The 23,689-nt window shown below is 38.5% G+C and overlaps 1 protein-coding gene across 1 annotated transcript in view; it reads left to right on the plus strand.

Moving 5' to 3' along the window:
* The window catches only part of RSPO2 (R-spondin 2), a 246,551-nt gene extending 233,592 nt beyond the window's left edge, over positions 1–12,959 (plus strand). Inside the window, exon 5 of the mRNA XM_069081346.1 lies at positions 10,886–12,959. Within this exon, the coding sequence (XP_068937447.1) occupies positions 10,886–11,001 (116 nt within the window). The 3' untranslated portion in view covers positions 11,002–12,959. The remainder of the gene's footprint in view (positions 1–10,885) is intronic.
* Positions 12,960–23,689: the final 10,730 nt, after the last annotated feature.

Below are 23,689 nucleotides of genomic sequence, written 5' to 3' on the forward strand. Positions count from 1 at the left end.
GGATGGATGGATGGATGGGAGGGGGCACTAATAAGCAGAAGAAACAGAAAAGCTTTCATTTAGGAGATGCTCCTTAAACTAAATCTATAGAGAGGTAACAAGACATTGTTCCAAGGAAGGGAGGAAGCCTGTGCAACAAAGCACATGGGCAGGAGATGGGGTGTCATATCTAGGCGATGCAAGGAAGAATGCAAGGAAGATAGTTTGTCTGAAATATGTGTGTGGTGGTGGTGTGTGGGGGGCAGGGTTATAATAGGATTTGGCCTGAAAAACTTTTAGAACCATATTGGGAAGGACTATGAATGTAAAAGAGAAATTTTGTATTTTATCCTTGGAGTAATATGGAAAAACTAAGGCTCTTTATCCAGGGAAGAGTGACATGGTCAAATATGGGCATTAGAAATGCCAGTGTGGCAACTGAGTTTATATATTTTTATATAAAAAATAAGTTTATGTATGATTCTGTACCAGAGAAGTCATAAACTTGAAAATATTTAATATGAGGTGTTTATATTCTGACACACAGGCAGCATGTTGTTCAGGGATGTTTATCTAGTTGACAGAGAAGCAAGAAAACAAATTAATAAGACTACCATCTATTTTCTTGGCAAAAATAGTATGGCCCAATGAGCCATCAAACTAGACTTTTACTGCTATTCATACCAGGTGATTCTGAAACATTCAAGATAAGTAGAAACACTTGAAGTTATTTTTTTCACAGTGTCTGGTGAGTCTCTCTGAACACAATAGATTTTATGTAGACTACATGGAATCAACGTTGATATTTAAATATTACTACTACCATATGTCTTTAGTATATCATAAAGGGAAGAGTCAAATAAATATTAGTCTTGCTTATTTTTATTGTTTGGTTAAAGTATAGTTTCCCCCCTTGAATTTCAAGTATATGCAAATCTTTTTTTTACATTATTGAAGATTTTTATTTTTACTTTTTAAAATTTTATTTATTTGTTTTTTGTTTTCAACATTCATTTTGAGTTTTAAATTTTTTCCCCTCCCTTTACTGCCCCCTTCCCTAGTCAGCATGCAATCTGATATAGGCTATATATGTATTAAACATATTTCCACATTAGTCATGTTGTAAAGAGGAATTAGAACTAAAGGGGAAAACCACAAGAAGAAAGAAAAAAGAGAGAGTGAAAATAGTGTGCTTCAATCTACGTTTGGCCTCCATGGTTCTTTTTCTGGATGTGGATAGCATTTTCCATCATGAGTCTTTTGGAATTGTCTTAGATCCTTGTATTGCTGAGAACAGTTGTCTATCAAAGTTAACCATCACACAGTGTTGCTGTTACTGTGTAGTATTCTCCTGGTTCAAGTATATGCAAATCTTGATATTGCCTGGGAGAAGGAGAGTATATAAGCATTTTTATACATTTTGTTTGCAGTTATTTTTACATTTTTCTCAGGATCTTTAGGGAAGTAGGAATAACCTCCCAAGGATCACAAAATATGGTCCCTTAATTGTGGCCCGATACAAGTCAAATCCTGTAGAGCCATCTTAACTCCTTGGTGTTGGTAGTAAATATATGAGAAATGATTCTAAATAAAAGGTAGTGCATTTGAAATGAACTCTCTTGGGAAGACTTTCAGAGTTATAAATTGGACTCCAGGTTCTCTACTAATAGTTGAAACTAGCACCATACAAATTATAGGAATTATCCTAGTTGTAAAGGGATTTTATTCCCTTTTCCTATGGAAGCAGTCCTGGGTGGAAGTTAATACAATGTGTTTTTATTAACTACCTAACACAGGTATCTGCTGTGATGTGACTAGCTGGATGGAAATACAGAATTAGCTTCCTTCTTATACAATATTGCATTTACCATAAGTCCCTAGACAAGCTGATATTCTGATGAGAAAGAAATTATATCAAAATAATAAAGACTGAGCAATTGATTGAACTCTGACCCCTTTTTTCAGGTAGTTTTCAATATTATGATTGAGAGGTATTACTAGTTAAAAGTAAACTTTTTTCTACCTTTGTAGGAAACTGTGAAAAGAATGACACCAATAAACCAAAGATTCCAGATAAAGAGCTTGATGTTGGTAGAATAAATCTTTTCACCTAATGATATTATCATTTATTTTTCATATCTTCCTCTCCAATTTGCTATTCAAAGTGGTTCCTAGTGTCATAAATTCATTACTAAAAACTCTTATCTAATGAAGTGCGTGAGCCAGTGTGGTTATTCTTTTTTAACTTGGGCTGTTTTCCCCTGTAGGATAAAATATAGAACTAAGGAAAACTTGGTAAAACTCTTGTAATTGAAACCATTTTCTCTTAAATATGCCATTTTGTGTTAAGTATTTCATCTCTCTGACCTTATTAGGTGTGTCTCGTCATTAGATATAGTGTTACTAAATAGTTGTAACTTTTAAGGCTGCTTTGATTAATGATCGGTTAGGCTGAGGTTTCATTGGGTAGGATTAACTAGATTTAAAGATGGCAAAATGCCATTTGTGACATTAATGCCAGACTTTAATGAAAAGCAGAAGTTAACTCCAAGGACCCTTATAATTTAATATGGGAACACAATCATGTTCTCATTATTTTAATGTAGTGTCATATAAAAAAGAAATAAGTTATTTTTTCTCTTTTTGTAGCCATTGTGCTTATTCTGGGCAATAGTTCATTTATCTCAAATTATGAAGCACAGAATTAGATTAGGGTTAACTGACAAAGTTTGTGACTCTTTATGAAACTAGTTTTTGACCATGAAGTAAAAACATTTTCCTCTGTTTAAAAATTATGTTTTTTAAGGCTAAATAGGAAATACCAGTTCTGGTTCGATCCAAAGAAGAGAGTAAATTTCTCCATGTTAGAGATGCTTTAACTCTTTCTGGTTAATGGAGTGCTAATAAACAATCTCTTCCAAAGAACAGACTGAAGGATTTTTATAGTGCCCTAAAGGAATTAATGCACATTCTCAATATAGCATCTGGCCCATTCATTTTCAAATTGACTCCTTTGTACTCTGTATTGTATAACTCATCTGAACTTCCCATGTTCCTAGGCTTTTATTAACTGCCCAATAAACTAAGAGCATTTGACATTAGTAGAGAACCTTCTCCCTGGCCTACATTCCCTTTGTGCCAAGTGAGAATGAATTACAAAAACAAGAAAAATCACTTTATCTTTTGAGAACCTAGATTTTCTTCTTAACTGAACAGAACTTTAGGAATCATTAGAGTAGGAATCACTGAGATGTGAATTGAGAGGGATGACCCTTTAGCTGTGGTCTATCTTATTCTAGAAATAATACAGACCTAGAATGGCCCTTCTAGTAGTGATCATGGAGAGGTGGATGGTTCTTTGGCAGGCCATCAAACTTAGTTCCTTTATTTTCTAAGCTAATAAATTGAGGGCCATAGATGTAAAGTTACTTGTCCAAGGTCACAAAGCTAGTTAGAGTGGTCCTAGATCTTGGGTCTCCTGCTTATTGGGATACTATTAGAATGTAAGCTTCTTGAGGATATTTTTGTCTTTTTATCCCGCACACCTGGCATATTAGTTGACCCATAATAGGTATTTAATATAGGCTTATTGAATACAAGCTACTATACCCTCACTGCTTACGAGAGAAGAAATGATGGTTTAGCCACTTAGGTTGTCTGCAGCCCATGCTTTTCAAAATTTCCAATTTATATATATTGAATTTGTTAGCCATATTTCTCACCAGGTTAAGTTACTTAGAGATCTTAGAATGCCAGTACCTCTACATTAGAAAGGTTCATGGGAATCATGCAGTTCAATCTGTCCCTAAACAGGAATGCAGTTTACCTGACAAGTGGTTTGTGGTCTCTATTCAAAGATTTATAATGAGCATAGATCTTTACCTCTTAAGAAGCACATTTGATTTAGGGGTAAGCCAGGGCACACAATGAAAAGGGTATTTGGACTTAAGAGTCTTGAAAACTGAAATTCAAATCCTGTCTCAGACAGACTAGCTATGTGACTCCAGGGAAGTTACTTAACCTCTCTCAACCTCCATTCTCTCATATCTACAAATAAGGACAGTAGTAGTACTAACTCTCACAGGGTCATTAGAATCAAATGAAGTAAGATATATAAAGTACTTTTTTTTAAGTGCTGTATGAATGCTAGTTATTATTACTGTCAATAACTTCATCATAATGATAATGAGTCTTATAACTGCCAGGAGTAGAGAGGTGATAATCTCACTATTTTTTGCCAGTTTCAGACCTTGTTGTGTTCAGTTCTAAGCACCAGTGTTCAAGAAGAACATTGAAAAACTTGTAGGTATCCAAAGGAGGGCTACACAGGTAATGAAGGGCCTTGAGTCCCTGTCATATGAGGATTGGTTGAAGGAACTGGGGATTTTTAAGTCTGAAGAATTCTCAGGGGGGAATATCTATCTTCAAGTATATGAAAGGGTATCATGGGAGAAAAGTGATTAGACTTTTTATGTTTGACCTCAAAGGACAGAACCAGGAACAATGGATAAAAGTTTCAAAGAAGCTGATTTAGGCTCGATATCAGGAAGATTTTCTTAACATTTGGACAGCGGCAAAAGTCTGCTTTAGGAGGTTGCAGGGAGGTCTTCAAGCAGAAGCTGGGCAATCACTTGTTGGGTATGTGATCCTGGGGATTTGTTTTATGCATAGTTGGACAAGGACTATTAGGTGGTGCAGTGGATAGAGTGCCAGACCTGGAGCCAGGAAGGCTCATTTTCCTGAGTTAAAATCTTACTTCAGACACATGCAGTGTGACTCTGGCCAAGTCACTGTTAACCCTGTCTGCCTCAGTTTCTTCATCTGTAAAATGAACCAGAGAATGAAATGGCAAACGCCTCTAGTATCTTTGTCAAGAAAACCCCAAATGGGGTCACAAAGACCTGAAATGACTGAACAACATAAATTAGACTAGATGACCAGTGCGGTCATTTCCAACTCTCAGAATCATGATTCCATGACTTTGAACAGTTCTGATTTTTAAGAAAATTTTTGCTTATGTAGAGAGATCTGAGAGAGACATACCTTTGTATTGCTGGAGAAGTTGGGAGAAAGGTCAGAGTGTCTCTCAGAAGTCTCTAGTCAATATAATAATTACTATTTTCACAGAACCAATCTTTGGAATTTTCTGATGGCTGCTGTACTGAATAGAACAGAGGGCTCTGGAATGAGGTTTGAATTGTTGTTTGGGTTTTTTTGTTATTTAAATTTTTTTTGCCTTTTGGAGGGCAATTGGGGTTAAATGACTTGCCCAAGGTCACAGGGTAGTTTTTTTGTTAAATGTCTGAGGTCAGATTTGAACTCAGGTCCTCCTGACTCCAGGGCTGGTGCTCTATTATTCACTGTGCCACCTAGCTGCCCCTTGTTTATTTTTTTTAATCTCATTTTATCCCATTTTTTATCAGCCAAGTCAGTCAGCAAACTTTATATCAGCCTCCTTTATATCAGACACTGTATTAAATCCTAGAAATACAAAAGAAAAGGTAAAAACAGTCTCTGCCCTCAGGAAGCTCCCAGCCTTCTGGGGGAGACAGCATGCTATGGAAACAACTATCTATGTACAAACAAGAAACATACAAGATAAATTGGAAATAATCAAAGAGGAAAGAATGCATTGAAGTTAAGGAGGATTAGGAAATTAGGATTAGGAAAAGCTTCTTGTAGATTTTGAGATTTTAACTGAAACTTGAAGAAAGCTAGAGAACCCAATAGGCGCAAATCAGGAAGGAGAAAGTTCCAGGAATGGGGAGGCAGCCAGGGGAAATTAAGGGACTGTATATATGTTGTGTTCGCTTCAAGGACTTAATTCCTCTTCTATTTAGGAAAGTAGAACCCTAAGAAGATTAGACTCAGCTAGGGGGAATGAGAAATCCTAAAACTGGTTTCCTATCAATAACAGTCATCTGGGGATCCCATGGGGGAGGGTAATGAAGTTCACTTAAAGGGTTTAAGAACTGAGGAGGGTCAAGAAGAATCAAACACAGCAGGGTTCTTTAAAAAAAAAAAGTAGTTAACAGAAGTATCTAAGAAAAGGCCCAAAGGGAAAACTAATCCCAATTAAATGTGTCTTTATTATCCTTGTGCATCCTGCCTGAGAAGCAGAGATCCTCACAGCCATTGGCTTTAGGAAGCCTGAATGAGAAGACCACCTAGAGCTCTACACGGATTGATAAAGAATCCTGAGTATAAGGGCTGAAGTGAACTTTACTGGTGTGAGCTGAGAAGGTTGATTAAGGAATGGTGTTAATATGCAGTTACTCCCATTAGGGAAGAATTTATTAAACCCAGCTCCTCTGATAAATGAAGGGGCTCTGAAGAGAGTCCCTTCCAAGGAGTGTAGCCCAGGCCCAGGAAGAAACTAAAGAAGCAGGTGGATAAAGCCAAATGAAATAGACCATTCGACCACAGTGCCTGCCAACCAGCCCCAGAGCATGGTGAATGCAACTAGTCAGAGTTAGAACCATGGCAAAGCATCCCTAGGGAGTGTTGAAAAGAGCCAGGCTTGACCACCAATTTAAAAGAGCAGAAAGCAGAACCTAGGTGGGGAAGCGGTACAGAGAGCGCTTGGCCCTCTCTTCATAAGCAGGACCAACAGAAAATGACATGGTCATATCAATAGAAGACATGGGTAGTTTTCAGCTGCAGAACAACTTGCCCTTCCACATGTTCTGATAATGCATGCTACCTGCATGTAGGTACTGTAATCTCATGTCTTCCCATGATCCTTATAAAGGCCTACTCCTCCCCCTGAGTATCTATATTTATCGGATACATATGTCTATATATTTGTATGAAAGTAGGCTTTAAAGGACATGGGAGGGAATGTTGCTTAGATTTCTATTTTTTAAAGTCTGTTTGAAGAATTGTATAGTATATAAATTCCATACAATAAATTGTATAAAAATGTATATAATATTTAAAAATGTAATATATAAAGATGTGGCCCCTGGTTTAGAGAGGATTTTTATCTACAAAATATCCAGAACCAAAAGTAGCTAATTGGACACCTTAGGGTCAAGAAAGGGGAGGGGTGGGGAGAGAGCAGGCTACATTTATATTAAACTAAATTTGCCTCTTTTGTAAACCATCCCAATTCCCCCAGACCTTCACCCTATCCCTAACTCATTGCTCTTGGTTCTGCCCACTAGGACCAAGGACAGGAAATCAAATCCTTCTTTTATATGAAAGACCTTTAAATCCTAAGCTGGTTTTTATTATTCTATTATTATTGCTTATTAAATATTTCTTTTTAGGCTAAGTATTACCCACTGCCAATTCCTACAACTGATTCTCAAGTTGCAGGATTTCAAGGCTCAGTACTATGGTTACCTTCTTCTAGGTACTCTTTCTGGGTAGCAGTGTCTTTCCCAAAATATACCCCAAATTGATCATAGTACTCTAGAATGTGATCTGATCAACGTGTGGAGTAAAGTAGAACTATCAACTTCTGAGTCTAGTACTACTTTCCTTCCTTCCTTCCTTCCTTCCTTCCTTCCTTCCTTCCTTCCTTCCTTCCTTCCTTCCTTCCTTCCTTCCTTTCTTTTTTCCTTCCTTCCTTCCTTCCTTCCTTCCTTCCTTCCTTCCTTTCTTTTTTCCTTCCTTCCTTCCCACTTTCCCACTTTCCCACTTTCCCACTTTCCCACCTTCCTTTTGTCACGGTGGATAGAGTGCTGGACTTGGAGTCATTAAGACCCGAGTTCAAATCTAGCTGTGACCTAAATCACTTAATTTCTGTTTTTCTCAGTTTCCTCTTCTGTAAAATGGGAATAACAATAACACCTGCTTCTCAGGGTTGTTGTGATCAAATGAGGTGACATTTATGAACAAAGTCTTAGCCCAGTGCCTGGCACATGGTAGGCACTACAGAAATTTTAACTATAATAAGTTATTATAACTATATAATAACTACTATTAAACATCTCATAAATCAGCCTAAGTTTATATTAGTTTTTGGCAGTTGTATAATATTGCTGACCCACATATCTTTTTCAGTTAAGCTAATAGTCATTTCTCTCCCATTCTTTGCTTATGAATTTTTTTTTAAACTCTAGTAAGAATTTATACTTATCCCTATGAAACAGTATTACTAGGTTTGGTCCAGCATTCTAGCCTTCAAGATCATGGTGTGATTTTGAGTTTCTTGAATGAGATATGGAATAAAAAGAATATGTATTTATTTGACTCTTTACTCATTGTGGCCATGATGACCACAAATGTTTGTGTTAATTTCTATAAGTTTGGGGATATTTGTTTAGGTGCTGTGGGAGGGAGCACTTTATAAATGTAAGGTATGATTATGACAAGAAGAAATGACTCCTTGAATTCTATAGATCCATGTAGCTAAATTTTTTTGGAAGTAAAAAAAAATCATCATTGTTAATCCCTTGTCTAGCCAAAGAAGAACTAATTCTCCATTGTATTTTCTTAAGGATTTATCCTGTTTCCTTGGGTTCAGGCATACACACCAGTTAGATTTTGATACTGTCACTCAGTCAAAGATGGTCCTTTGATTATTTTCTGCTTCTTGTCTATAAGCGGAATTTGTTCCAAGACTCCAGGACCCAAGCTTATTGAACTTCATTCTTTTTTATTCAAGGTCATTTCATCTTGGCCAAGAGTCTAATTCCTCTAATTCAGTCAACAAATAACATTAAATAATTGATTACCAGAGCAACTACTTTATGCCATGCCTCATTTAGAGGGAATATATTTTTTCCTTCTTTAAACCATAATGCCAAGTATGTAGGTAACTAGTGGTTATTTCAAGACTAGTTGACTTCTTTCTACTCTCTTGGTAACATTTTGCAGTGTAGTATCTCTTGTGTTAAAGAAGTCTAAGTATTTGGACATTTAAAAGAACATGACATTAATATTTTGGTATTCAGTATCACAATACTGAATTCTCTCTGGATAGTGTATAAAGTTACTTTTCCAAAGTAACCCAGAAAACTTGTGCCAGATTTGAAACTAGAACATTCAACACTTTTCTTACATGTAGTCTCAGGCACAGTTTTGAAAATACTGAGTATTCTGTTTTAGAGCATAATGATAATAAAGTCTGATGAATGGTCAAGCCAGATGAATAGAGTGCTGGACCTTAAATCAGTAAGACCTAAAGTCTAATCCTGAATCAGATACTTATTAGCTGTGTGACAACAGACTAGTTACTAACCCCCTGCCTCAGTTTCCTTATCTGTAAAATGAGAGTAATTATAGCACCTATCACAAGAGTTGTGAGGATAAAATGAAATTTTATATGTAAAGTGCTTTGCAAATGTTAAAGCACTTCATAAATGTTAACTATTACTACTAACTACTACTACTACTGTGTGACTGAGAAGATTGAATTGATCCTATATCATTAATTTATTGATCCTAGTTATAATTAATTGCTTTTGTCCTGTGAATCCTTAAGCCATGGCTCTCTGTCTCTGAACTTTTGTCAGAATTCAGCTAGCTTGTAATGGGTTAAGTTTAGAAATCCAGCTCTAATCCGGTTTCTAATCATGGATCTCTTCTTGCCTCAAGAAATTTAACTAACTTTTGGGGATGTGTGTGAATGCAAGGTTGTCAGGCCTAATATCTTTACACCACCAACCTATCCTTCAAGGATGTCTGCTTTGCTGTTCAAAAGTGTGGGCCACTGTTTCACACCTGCATTTAAATAATGATCACTTCTTGGTCTAATGAGAGAAGAAGGGTGTGTCACTGCTAGGTCATTAACAAACTTCCCACCTATCAAATTGTTTCCTGCACCTCAACTTTATAACCAATCATGTTGTCTTCAGTCTTGTCATGTCATCCACCCCGTTCTGTCTTTGTTATGCACTTCCTAAACCCTATAGAAGAACTGTCCCTTTGCTTAGGGTTTTTGGCATAAATGGCGGCAAGCCATTGAGTAATTTATTGGCAGGCAGAATGCTCCTGTTAATAAATGTTATCTTGCTCAGAGAATGGCCCCAGTTTACCCTTTTGTTAAATTTCAAATGTGGTATGACCTAGGGCAAGCCATTTAACCTTTCAGCCTCCTTTTCTACATCCACATTATCTGGATAATGATAACTATCTCACAGAGTTGTGAGAGGTCAAGTAAAAGGATACAGGTAAAGTGTGTTGCACATTTTAAAGCACTATATAAATATTAGCTGCTCCTCCTCAGAAATGTCCTGTGTGCCTATCCATTTTCTGTTTGTATTTGAGGGAGGCAGACGGAAGCATGTGTTGTGATCTTCTAAGGTATAGGCTTGTTATCTTGTATCTTTTGAAGTGTGGACCAACAATAAAATGATGGCTGGAGAACTGTAACACTAAAGTTGGTTTAAAGGAGAGTGGGTGAGTTAAATACATTTTACTGAGCAGGAAGTCAGACAAATTTCAACTCCTGCCTCTGCCACATAAAGATTGTGTAACCCTAGGCAAGGTGCTACTTAACTTCTCAATATGTCAGACAACTCTCTAAAATAATTTTCAGAGTATGTACCAATCTGAACTAGTGCAAAGAATTTTCTCCCTGGTACTTCCCTCCATCAATTAAATCTTAGGTCTGACATAAAAAAAAATCAAATAGAGATTGCCCCCTCCCTGTAAGGCATAAAGATATTTTCAAAACTGAGAGGGCCAATGAGAGATTTTTGTTATCATTTTCCTGGAGCAAGAAGACAAATCCATCTAATCTAGACAGGGCATCCAATTTAGCAAATTATTATTACGTTGTCTAATGTGAACAATTTTCTCTCCCCAGCTGTTTTTCCCCCGTAGGTGATGCTTTCCAGATGGGCTTTGTGCAAAATTCTAAGTTGTTTGGATTCTTTTTGGCCGAGAAAGACTTCTCTAACTGTATCCTTTCATCATCTCTCTCCCCCACCCCCACCCCTCCCACCTCCTCTAGGGAAGAGAACTCCAAAGACGAAGGACAAGAGAAACAAGAAGAAGAAAAAGAAGTTAATAGAAAGAGCGCAGGAGCAGCACAGCGTCTTCCTTGCCACAGACAGAGCAAACCAATAAGAAAGGACATTTTTTCTTTTCTTTATCTTTCTTCCTTTTTTTGGTGGGTTTTTGTTTTGTTTAGTTCTGTTTTGCAGAAGTGCACCAAGCCGCTCTCTCTCCGCTTGGCTCCTGCGCGCACCCAGGCACCGCCTTCATGCTGCTTTGACAGTATTGGTTGCAAAGTAACCTGTGCAAGTGAGAGAAACCCACGAGTTTGGAGAAGTGGGGAGGGATGGGGGTGTTATTTATACTTTAATTTTAAGTGGGAGCCTGCGGAGACAGGAGCACACTGAGGGTGCATCAGTGAGAGAGCAGGTGCAGAAGAAGCCGGCTGAAGACATTATTCGCTCAGTGTCTGTGAGGGCAAGAGCCCAGGTGCCAGGCAGCGTGGAAGTCCTGCGGGCAGTGGGCTGCAAGGCACCAACACACACATAGACAGACAATGGACTTGTGCATATTTATGTGAAAGAAGATACTCGGAGGAGAAGTGCTATTTCATTTATGGCCTTTGTTTTTGCATCTTGTGCATTTTCCAGAGGTAAATGTATATGAATATCTACTTAGTGTTAACCTATGTTGTTCTCAGCATCTGTTACCTTGAAACACTTGTATAGTAGAGCTGCTTTAAGCTGATGATATGCTCCAGGAATTACTGCCTCGTTTCATGGACGTTCAGATGTGTACATATTATGCTGAGTCTAATATCTACTTATTTACTGTATATTTATGCTTTCTTATGTGTAACAAAGTATACCTGCTTAATGTTCTGTCATTTCATTTCTAGTGGTTTCTATATGCATCCTCTAGCTAATGCTTTTTTTCCCCTTCTCCTAGTTTTTTTTTTTAACATCTTTTCTATGTTTTGTTGCCCCTTGAAATGTCTGGGGTCTTATTTCTCATCAGAAGGCTAGGATCAGCTGGTATGTTGTCCAGTAACCAGTGTCAAGGATTTTCAACGTGTGCCTAATCCTCCTGACCCACCCATTAAATAGCATACAGACATCTGGCAATCACAGGCAAAAACCCCAGAGTTATTTCTCCCCTTAAGGAAGCTCCCTTTAAGTTTTAGGTCTGTTATGACTCTTTTGTGAAACACAATTGGAGCATGGGAAACTACATTCACTAGCTCCAATTTCCAGACATGCAACTTCACAGATAAAGACAGGTGGGGGGTGCAGAAATACTTTTCCTTTCTTTTTTCTTATAGAAGTAATCTCAGGCCTGGCACGAGGTACTTTTATAAGGTTGACTTGAGTCACCATAGCAGGCCTTTTAAGTTATCATCCTCAGGCCACCAGTGAAATTTGGGGACAATGGCTATCCAATTGTGGACACTGCTGGTCAGGTCACAAATCCTAGCATGTTTTGTGAAAGCCGAATGTGTCATTTGAAACCTGGGACTCAGAGAGAATCTATCAGGAGATTCCCTGAGCTATTATTCATAAGGTAATTGAATGCTCAGTTGGTTGTGGATTTCTGTTTTTTATGCTTCAGATTTTGGAAATAATAGTCCCCTCCCATCCTAACCCAAAGTAGAAGATCAGAACATAAATGGAACATTTGCAAATACTGAGGAAAACCTAAAGAAGGTTACCGCTGTTCTCTCCCCAGCCCTCACCTTTGTATTGGCGAAACTACCTCTTTAGTACTTACAAACTACTCACTGTGGGGTCTTTGTCGTCATTGTTGTTGTTTCTGTTATACATCAAATAACTCTGAAATAACACCTTACCAATAAGAATAAATATAATATCCATCTTGAAGCATCACAGAATATTATTGCTGTGAGATAAGCCATATATGAATGTTATATAAAACTTTGGGATACTCCTCAAATCCCAAAGTCCTCACCTCCTTTCACATTTATTTAGCGTATGTTCCTGTTTAGTGGTAGGGGAGGAAACACCCCATATACTTGCAATGCTTCATTGTTAATGAGACCAATAATTGTTCTGTTTTTGGGATGTTCTTTTATGCATTAAATCACTTCAAAAATACCATGTGGGAGCTTTTTTTTTTCTTTTTCAGTAAAATTTTTGGAGATGAACATCAAGATGTGAGAAAGCAATACATGGAACTAATTTTTTTTTTCAATTAAAATAATGCAATATGGCTTAATGGGGGTTGAATAGAAACTTTCAAAAATCTTGATAAAATGATTTCTTGTCCAAAGTAATGATGTTGTTGGTTGAGAGGAGGGTGGCATAGAATCACAATTTATTACGCCTGCATGCTGTGTACTCAGGAATCTGCTATGTAGAAGATAGTGAGTGGCCACTGAGCTGGAAAGGCTTGGCTTCAGCTCCCACCTCTAACACAAATTGACATGCCGACCAACCCAGAGGAAATCATTCAGTCTCTCAGTGTGCTAGGCAAATCTCTTACGCTTTGAGTTGCACAGAAGGTAAAAATATTCATTAAAAGAGAGTTTCTTCACTTGAGAGTTTCCTGTACCAGTTAAATCACAGGTTCAATCCATATCCTTATCCTGTTATCTAAAATGATCCCAACGGTACATTTTTAAAGTTCTTTCAAAATTTTTGGTTTCTATAGCGAGAGCAGCATACCTGTGTATATAAATAGACAAAGCTAAATATTTACGTTAAATAGTGAACATAATACACGCAAGTATACTGAAGGAAAATAATAACAATCATAAGCATTTATATAACTGAAGTTTGCAAAGTGCATCTTCACAACAATAACCCTGCAAAGCAGATATTGTGACCTCCATTTTACAGATAAGGAAACTGAGGCCAAAGAGTGAAATGACTTTCCCAGTCACATAACTAGTTAAGTATCTGAGACAAGAGTTAATCTCAGGTCTTCCCAATTCCCAAGTTCAGTACTCTATCCATTGTACTACCTAGCTGAGGGTCAATCATACTCAATATGTTGCTTTTGGTATAGTGATTTTCCTCTAAAATCAGTCATATTCACAAAATAATTTAATCTTTGCTAGGCTTCTTAAATATTCATCTCAGTTAATTTTGTTACTGTATCATCTAAAATTCAGCAAACATCAGATGGAAGTTATTAAAACTTGGTAGTTAACATGTCACATATTTCCTTGTTGAGTCATTTTTTTCATAATGTCCGACTTTAGTGACCCCATTTGGGATTTTCTTGGCAAAGATTCCAGAGTGGTTTGTCGTTTTCTTCTCCAGCTCATTTTTACAGATGAGGAACTAAGGTGAACGGTGTCAAGTGACTTGTCCAGGCTCATACAGCTAGTGTCTGAAGTCAGAATCGAATTTGGCATGATCAGTCTTCCTGACTCCAGGCCTGGCACTGTTCATTGCACCGTCTAGCTGTTCCACTTTTCTCTATGGGCCTCAATCAACTGCAAGTTGAATTAGCCTTTAAGGTCACGTTAAGTTCTTCAGCTATGATCTTCTGATCCACGCAGGAATAGAAATGCCTAGATTATTCTTAGATGTAGCTACTACATTGATTCTGTGATGTCAGATTATAAGGAAATTACATATGCCTTTTCTCATATTTTCTAACTATAATATAGGCAAATTTAGCCATCCTGAATGGGTAGATATCGCTACTAGACTTGGAGAAGAGGTGCGTGGTATTAGGAAGACTGAATCAGTGTGACGGGCCTCACGAAAAGCCAGTTTTATGAATAAAATTTCCCATGTTACTCTTTGTAGCTGAAGTTTTTGTTTTTGAGGCACACATAAAGTAATTGGACACATGGACTCTTCATGTTTTATGAGAGACATCTGGAAGAAACTTCATGCTCAACCTCAACTATGTGGTCTCATGCAGTCAGGATGGTGTGTGATTACTCCAGCTCAATTCTTCTACTCTTAGTGGGGTTCTGGGGTCCAAAGGGCAGGCAAAGCAGAGAGGAGCAAGTGAGATCACATATGTGCCTTGTGAACTGTAAGATATAGAAAATATTACCAATAATTCATATCTTCATTAGAAGAAAAGAATCCCCTGGACACATTGGAGTACTTAGCACAGTACCTACTTATTTAGTGAGGTTCTTATGCAACAAGAAAATAATCATCACACAACTGAAAATATTGATTTGGGTTCTTGTCACTGGGGTGTTATGCAAAACCCACAGGTTAGAAATTAGATAGTCAGATGAAATGAGAATTTCTTAAGCATTTGCCATGGACAAGGCACTGAGTTAGATGTAACAAGACAAATGAAAACAGTTCTAACTAGCTCTCAAGGAACATTCTAGTAAGGGAACAACATATGCATAGACACACACAGTGTGAAGAGGGTCTCGAATCACAAAAGGCCTTTTATAGAAGGCCACGCTTGGGCCAAGTAATAAATGAAACAGTATTTGATTGCTGCAGCATGCGCAGTGGTCATACCCCAGTAAACAGTCTCCGTAAATGGGCTAAAGCAGGTTGACGGTGATTAACAGGCTTCAAACCTGTTGGTGACTTAGGAAGATGTCACCCTGAGCATGTGAAGACTTCGAGCTTGGTTAGAAGTCAAAGGTGACAAAGTCAACCACTGCATCCCTAGCCATTGCCAGCCGTCCTGACTTTTGTCTTGCTACTGGACTTTGAAGACTCTGGAAGAGAGAATGAAGGTGATGAATTTTGTGCAACTCTAACTCACTTAAATCCAATTCACTTACAAGTCAAAACATCACCCCGTGATGTCATTGGTCACCTTTGGAAATGAAGGACAAACAACATGCTTAGGTTGAGTTTCAAAGGAAATTAGGGCTTCTGGGAGTGGGAGGTCAAGGGGAGGATTTCAGAGTTGATGAGGGTAACAGCCGATGCAAATATTGTGAGATGAGGGATGGAATGCTGTGGGTGAAGAACAGCAACAAGTCTAGTTTGGCTGAATCTTGAAGAGGAAGACTGTTTAAGTCTACAAAGGTAATCTGGAGCTCAAGTGTGAAGGGCTTTGACAGACGCGTTTTTATTTTATCTTAGAAGCAATAGGGAATCACTGGAACTTCTTGAACTAGGGAGTGACATGATCAGAGTGGATTTTATCACTTTGGCAGCAGAATGGTGGATGAATTGGAGAGAAAAGATGAGGTGATGGACCAATTAACAGGCTGTTCCAATAGTCTAAGTGAGAAGCAATGAGGTCCTGAACTGGGATGGTAACCATGTGAACTGAGAGAAATCCAGCTGTGAGAGACTGTAAGAGTTTTTCTGTACACATAGGAAAAAACTACTGAAATTTTAATAAGGAGCTGACAAACTATAACATTGAAAGGACAGAATTACCTACAACATCAGAAGATGGTTAATGTCAACTTTGTCATCTGAGATCTCAAAGCAATAGGATTAGGGGTCACTCCTTGTATCGAAGTCAAATCATTCACGTAAATAGAAAACTACTTTTCACTGATGGGAGTGCAAACTTTGCACTTAGCCTATAAAAGTATAAAGTGGGATGATATGAATCTTTGAAGAAGGGATTAAACGAGCCCATAAAAAGAATCTCAGAGCTCATGGACCTCAGAGGCCACCTAGTTCAACCTGTACCTGAGAAGGAATCACCTCCATTACACCTAATGAGTTTTGTCTTGCTACTGGACTTTGAAGACTGGAGGAGAGAATGAAGCTAATGACTTTTGTCCAACTCTGACTCACAAATCTAATTCACTTACAAGTCAAGACATCACCCAGTGATATCATTGGTAACCTTGGGTCATCCAAATGAGTGGTCATCCAGCTTTTGCTTGAAGACCTCCATTCCAGGAACTCAGTCTGCTTTGTACAATGTTAATTAGTAAAAAAAACAAAACAAAACAAAAAAAAAACTTTAACTGACGTCAAATCTAAACTTTCCTTCTTGAACAATTTGTCTTTTGCTTCTTTACTCCCAGCCATACTTTCACCAAGCAGATAGGTGGTGCAGTGGATAGAGTGCCCCCCCCCCGCCCCGAGTCAGGAAGACTCATTTTTCTGAGTTCAAATGTGGCTTCAAACATTTACTAGCTGTGTGACCGTGGGCAAGTTACTTCACCCTGTTTGCCTCAGTCTTGTCATCTGTAAAATGAGCTGGAGAAGATATGGTAAACCACTCCAGAATCTTTGCCAAGAAAAAATCTAAATGGGATTACAGTCAGATGTGAGTGAAATAAGTGAACAAATATCCTCACTGCATGCCTTGCTGCAGGGCTAGAAACCATGGTCTAGAGGACTTGCATCAGCTGGGTGGCACAGGTGGTAGAGCACTGGTCCTGTAATTAGGAAGATCTTAGTTAAAATTCCACCTAAGACATTTACCAGCTTCGTGACCCTGAGAAGGAAGTATAATCTGTCTGCCTCTCTTTTCTTGACTGTAAAATGAGGATAATAATAGCACCTGTGTCACAGAGTTGTTATGAGGATAAAAAAGAGAACATGCTTTGTAAACCTTAAAGTGCTATATAAATGCTGACTCTTATTCTCCCTTTCATCCCCAGAAGCTCCGGCGTAGGAGCTCCCATTGTACTTCTCAATGGTTCTTCACTCTCTGCCACTTGTTTCAAGGAATCATCTTACAGCTCCACCCTTTCTTCTACCAATGTCACCATAAGAATTCATACTCATAAAGCACCTTTAAGCTTATAAAATACTTTCTTCCCAACAACCCTGTGAATTAGGTGTTAAAAGTAGTAATATCCCCATTTTAGAAATGAGGAAACTTAGAGATTTCAATGACTTAACTAGGTTAGGTTTACTTCATTATTAAGCATCAGATCTAAGATTTAAGCTGAGACCATTCTTAATCCAATTCAGTGTGCTTTCCATTCCACCATGATACCCAATAATTCCTTGCAAGCATTGCTCAGCTCTGCTCCTGTCTGTTCTCATAGGAAATAATGCCTAAGATCCTGCATGTGGAATTGGAAGCATCCTTAGAAGCTGTTTAGTCCAAATTTCATTTTCTAGATGAAACTGAGACCCAGAGAGGTTGTTACATGCCCAAGGTCACTCAGGAATTGAGTGTCATGGCTGGAATTCAAATTTTTGTCCTCTTACTCCATATCCAGTGAGGGCTGTCTTCCTGCCACACCATTGAGAGCAGTATTCTAACAGATTACATGAAAGTTGCTTTAACAGCCTCCAAATTCAGCATTAAGCTTTTGTGTGTACAGTTCCTTGGGGAATTTTTTTTAGCTTGACCTATGTTTCTCATAAGGGCAGCCAGGTGACACAGTCTGGTGCCTGGAATCAGAAAAACTCATCTTCCTGAGTTCAAATTTGGCCTCAGATGCATACTAGCTCTGTGACCTTGGGCCTGTTTGCCTTAATTTCCTTATCTGTAAAATGAATGGGTTCACAAAGAATTGGACAGGTCCAAATAGCAACAACGTTTCCCTTGATGTGGGGAACTCCTAGAAAGGAACTGCTTCTACCAATGAGGATTTGTAGTTACACTTTGACTCTATTTTTAGGTACCGTGTTTCCCTGATAATAAGACCTATCCCGAAAATAAGCCCTCCCCTTACTGTGTAAGATTCCTCTAAAATAAGCCCTCCCCCGAAAATAAGCCCTATTGAGATTGCTACTGTAGTGAAGCAGTGAGCGTGTCATCCTGTTCTTCCCCAGTGATTTGCTTATTGAATAAAGGTACATTTTTTTGTTCACATTTACCTGTTTATTAAAATTGCTGTCAATGTTCATTAAAATAAGCCCTCCCCTGAAAATAAGCCCTCTGGTGTTTTTCTGTCCAAAAAAATAATAAGACAGTGTCTTATTATCGGGGAAACACGGTAGTTACCTGGGCCAGTGAAAGGTTAATTGACTACCTAGGTTATTCACCACCAGTACCACATGTATAAGAGTTATAGTAGAATCTGGGTCTTCCAGATTTGGAGGCTGAGTCTGTATCCACTATATGCCATTAGACCTCTCACATTGTATTTTCTCTAGAGGAAATATAATGATTTTAATTTACTAACATCTGACATTTAGATAATACTCTTGGATTTATAAAACACTTGGCTTTCCTTATCTTATCCTTACAACGCTCAGGTAAGACACTGTGCCATGGTTGTTTTGATCCTCATCCTCAGACAAGGAAGTAATCGAGACTGTGAGAGCTTTAAGTAATGGTCACTCAGCTTTTAAGTTTAGGTGACAGAGGTTCAACCCAGTTGAATTCTTCATGCCAAGATCAGTGCTATTTCTACTACCCCATACTACCTCTCCAGGGACCTACAGCTTGTGTACAAACATGTATAACTAGTATATACACAACATGAAGAGTACATATGATTATGTGGGCACTTTAAAGTTTCAATGTACTTTATAAATATCTCATTTTGTTTATTTCATTTCATCTACAGCTATATAATATAACTTTGTTTGAATTCAGGTTTAGGTGTATCATATAGCAATCTTTCATTCACTTGTAAAAGAAGTCACATTCTTAACTCTTTAAAAACTATTTTTCTAATTTTTCTCATTTAATCAAAGGTGATCCAAGCTAATAAAACGGAAGCTTTTAAGAATAGGGAAATTTCAGAGAATTATAGGTTCTCCTCACAGAAGCTAGGTTTGTAATCTTAACTGACAAGACTGTTTCCTGTAGCTTGTTATTATTGAGGAAACTTGGTGACCAAACTCTCTGATGTGACAGAATTAGATGAAATACTTCTCTGAACGATACTAAGATTTGTACTTTGTGAGCACCCTGACATGTGCCAAGAGAAGCAAGTACATGTTACAAGAGGTTTGGGGTGTCATTTGGTGACTAACATTAGTTAATCACCAATGCTTAATACATGGGTAAGTTGAAATATACTTCTGAAACACTTTTCCAATGTAAAAAAAAAATTTATTCCCATACTCCCTCTAACTCTCATTTCTTCAAACAAAGAGCCAACCTTGGGGGGAAGAAAGATGGTGTGAAATTTTCAAATTTGTTTTTAAGCATGGTAGGTGAAAAAAGGTTTTTTCTGGCTTAGTTGAATTTAAACTTCTAGATCAGTACATAAAAAACATAAGAAAACCGAAGAGTATATTCTATTGTAAAATGGACCACACACAATATTGCAACTTGTGCATTTAACAGAATATCTGATTTAAAATAGAAAGGATTGACAGATTGGTAGCTCTTTCTAAAGTCCCTTATTGATGTTTGTTACTGACAAAGTTATTTTTCTGTTTAATAAACCAATATACATTTATTAAGTGCCTAGTATAGTATGTGGCAGATAGTATGCTAGGTGCTACAGGTAAAGAAAGCGAACATCAAACTATCCTTGCTCTCAAAGATCTCGTGTAGGCATGTATAAATATATGATAGAGGTGTACATACATGTGCATATACTATATCTAAAATATGTACATACATATATGTGTACCATTGTTTGTTAGCTACCCTCCCGACCACCACCCTATCCTCCCCCAAAGTACTGGTGACCTATGACTACAGTACTAGGCTGATCATATTGTCTCTTCAGGTTTCCATTTGCAGGGTAACCCTCTACAGTCTGGCTTCTGACTCATCACTCAACTGAAACTGCTTACTCCAAAGTTACCATTGTTCTGTTAATCACCAAGTCTAATGGTGTTTCTTAATCTTTATACTCTTGACCTCTGTGAAGCATTTGATGACATTCACCAGTCTCTTCCTAAATATTCTCCCTCTCAGTTTTTGTGACACGATTTCTTGTGATTTTTCTCCTACCTGTTCTTTCTTGATCTTATTTGCTGGATCCTCACGCATATAATGTTCCCTAACTGGGGGTGTACCCCAAGCTTCTGCCTTGGGACCTCTTATCTTTTCTCTTTAATATTTCTCGCTCTGAACTTATCAGCTCCCATGAGTTTAATTAATAAGGAGATAAGGTTAATGCTCTGAATATTTATCAGTTTCATAGAAGATGGAGAGATATTGATTAACCATTAATATGATAAGATGGATTCCAAAATGATTGGATAGGCAGACTCAAAAGTGCTTGTTACTAGTATAAGGTCAGTGTGGTAGGATGTCTCTAATGGAGTGTCCCTGGCGTCCACACTTGGCCTTGTGTTGCTTAGCATTGTTATTAATGACTGAAAAAAGGCATTGATGTTATAATCATCAAATTTGCAGCTCATACAGAGTTGGGAAAGATAGCCAACAGTGCATGACTTTCAGAACCTAAAATAACCTTGACAGGTGAGAGCATTGGGCTGAAACTATTAAGATGAAATTCAATAGTGAATGTTACACTTGAGCATATGTGCACATGTGTGTGCACATGCACACACACATACACGCACACACACTCAGCTTTGCAATTATTAGATGGGAGAGATCTTTGTAAATTGTTCTGAAAAGGCTCAGTGTTTTTGTGGATTGCAGATTCAGTATGATTCAATGTGATTCAGTGGCCAAAAAAAAAACTATTCTAATCTTGGGCCACATTAAGAGCTTCTAGGACTAGGGAGGTGATAACCAGAGTATACTCTGAAATCTTCAGATCTCTTCTGAAACACTGTGTTCAGTTCTGGGTACCACTTTAAGAAGGATATCGATAAGCTGGAAAGCATCCTGAAGAGGGCCACCAAGATGGCCACAACCCTTGGGTCCATGTCTAGTCAAGTTTGGTTGAAGGAACTGAGCAAGGGTAGCCTGGAGAAGGGAAGACTTGGCTGTAATGTTGTATCAGCAATGCCATATTCACAATGCCTATAGAGATTACAAATATGCTGATATAATTATCCATCACAAAATACGTCAGGTTTGCCATTTGGGGAAATAAACTAGAAAATTTATTAAGATACCAAAAGACTGAGTCCCAAAACCAGAAAGTGAAAGCCATCAGAGTAGTTATGACATTGGCACAGGTAGATAAAGTAGAAAGCACCCACATTCTCAAGCCTTTAAAACAGAACAGGCTACCTCAGGCAAAGGTCCTCCTCTCCCCCCACTCACAGCAACCACCCAGCGTCCGGGAAGCGCGCTCCCAGCAGCTCCGGCCCCCGGCAGTGCTCAGCAGGAGTCCTTAGCAGAAAGTCCTGCTCCCAGCAGCTCCGGCCCCTGGCAGTGCTCAGCAGGAGTCCTAACTCAAAAAAAAAAAAAAAAAGGGCAACCGGAACCGCAACCGCTGCCAACTGCCAACCGCAGGACCGTTAGCTCGGCTTTCACTTTTTCTCGCTTTCCGCTTTCTCTTGCTCTGCTATGTCAGCACGTCCATGATGGGGCATGGAAGATCTTTAAATCCCATAACCCTTACAAATGTCATAGTCATCCTCAAGTATCTGAATGCCTGTTGGGTGGAGGAGGAATCAGGCTTGTGCCATTTTGTTCCAAGGGACAAAATCAGGAAGAATGAGTGGAAGTTGCAAAGAGATCCAGTTAGGATTCATGTCAAAGGGAAAAAAAAGAGAAAAAAATACTCTAAAATTATAGCTGCCCAAAAGAAGAATAGGCTACCTTGAGAGGTGGTGGGCTTCATCTTGGAGGATTTCAGACGGAGACTGGGAGACCATTTGTCAGGTATTTTATACTGGAAATTTGATTTGGGGATGGTTGAATTAGCCACTGAGCTATCTTTCCAGCTCTCAAATTCTGTGATTCTACAACAATCTTCTCCATACAGATGACTCCCATATATATATATCCAGCCCTGATTTCTCCTAAGCATCACTTATTGCCCATGGGGCATTTTGGGCAGCTAGGTGGCACAGTGGATAGAGCATTGGTCCTGAAGTAAGGAAGATTGATCTTTCTGATTTTAAATCTGGCCTTAGATACTAGCTGTGTGACCCTGGACAAGTCACTTAAACCTGTTTGCCTCAGCTTCCTCTTCTATAAAATGAGTTAGAGAAGGAAATGACAAACCATTCCAGTATCTTTTCCAAGAAAACCCCAAACAGGGTCACAAAGCATGGGACATGACTGAAACGACTGACTGCACAGCAACAAAATGTGGGATTTCAAACAAGATGTCCCCATAAGCATTTCAAACCTAACATATCCAAAGCAAACCATGACTCCCCCACTTCAAAATTCACACCTCTTCTAAACTTCCCTCTTTTTTCAAGTCATTCTTCACTACCATTCTTCCAGTCACCCTGCTTTGCAATCACATCATTATCCTCATCTTCTCACTCACCCCACACATCAAATCAGCCACTACCACTACTTCATCTCTTCATTCACATAGACACCACCCTAGTAGAGATGCTTGTTGCCTTTTGTCTATTTCAGTATAGTTCTGATGGGTCTCCTTGTCTTAAGTCTCTCCCCACTTCAGTCCATTCTCTGTACTGCCATCATAGATAGCACTTTCCCTAAAGCTCAAGTGGGACTGCATCACCACCCGCTTAATAAACTGCAATGGCTCCCTATTACCTCTAGGGTCTAGAGGAGCCTTTTGACCTTTCCACTACCTGACCCCATCCTACTTTTCTCACTTTATAATATACTACTTCTATCCAGGTACTCCACAGACCAGGCCAACTTCTCTTCATGCTATTCCTCCCACATAACAGTTTATCTCCTTATTGTGCCTTTTCACTGACTGCCCCCATGCCTAGTATACACTCTCCCCCTACTTCTGCCTCTGGGAATTACAGCTTTTCTACAAGAAGGAATCTGCTCAAGTGTCACCATCTACATGAAGACTCTACTGGTCTTTCCTAACTGGTAGTGCCTTCCCCACAAGATTACCATGGACCTGTTTTATATATGCTTTCTTTATAGCTAAAAATTGCATTAGGACTTTTGGGACACTTTTTACATGGTAGCTAGACACATAGTGGATAGAGCA

The sequence above is a fragment of the Petaurus breviceps genome, unplaced genomic scaffold (genome assembly GCF_028583685.1).
Source record: "Petaurus breviceps papuanus isolate PSGF00001 unplaced genomic scaffold, PetGlider_PUasm1.0 98, whole genome shotgun sequence".
In the NCBI taxonomy this organism is placed as follows: Eukaryota; Metazoa; Chordata; class Mammalia; order Diprotodontia; family Petauridae; genus Petaurus; species Petaurus breviceps.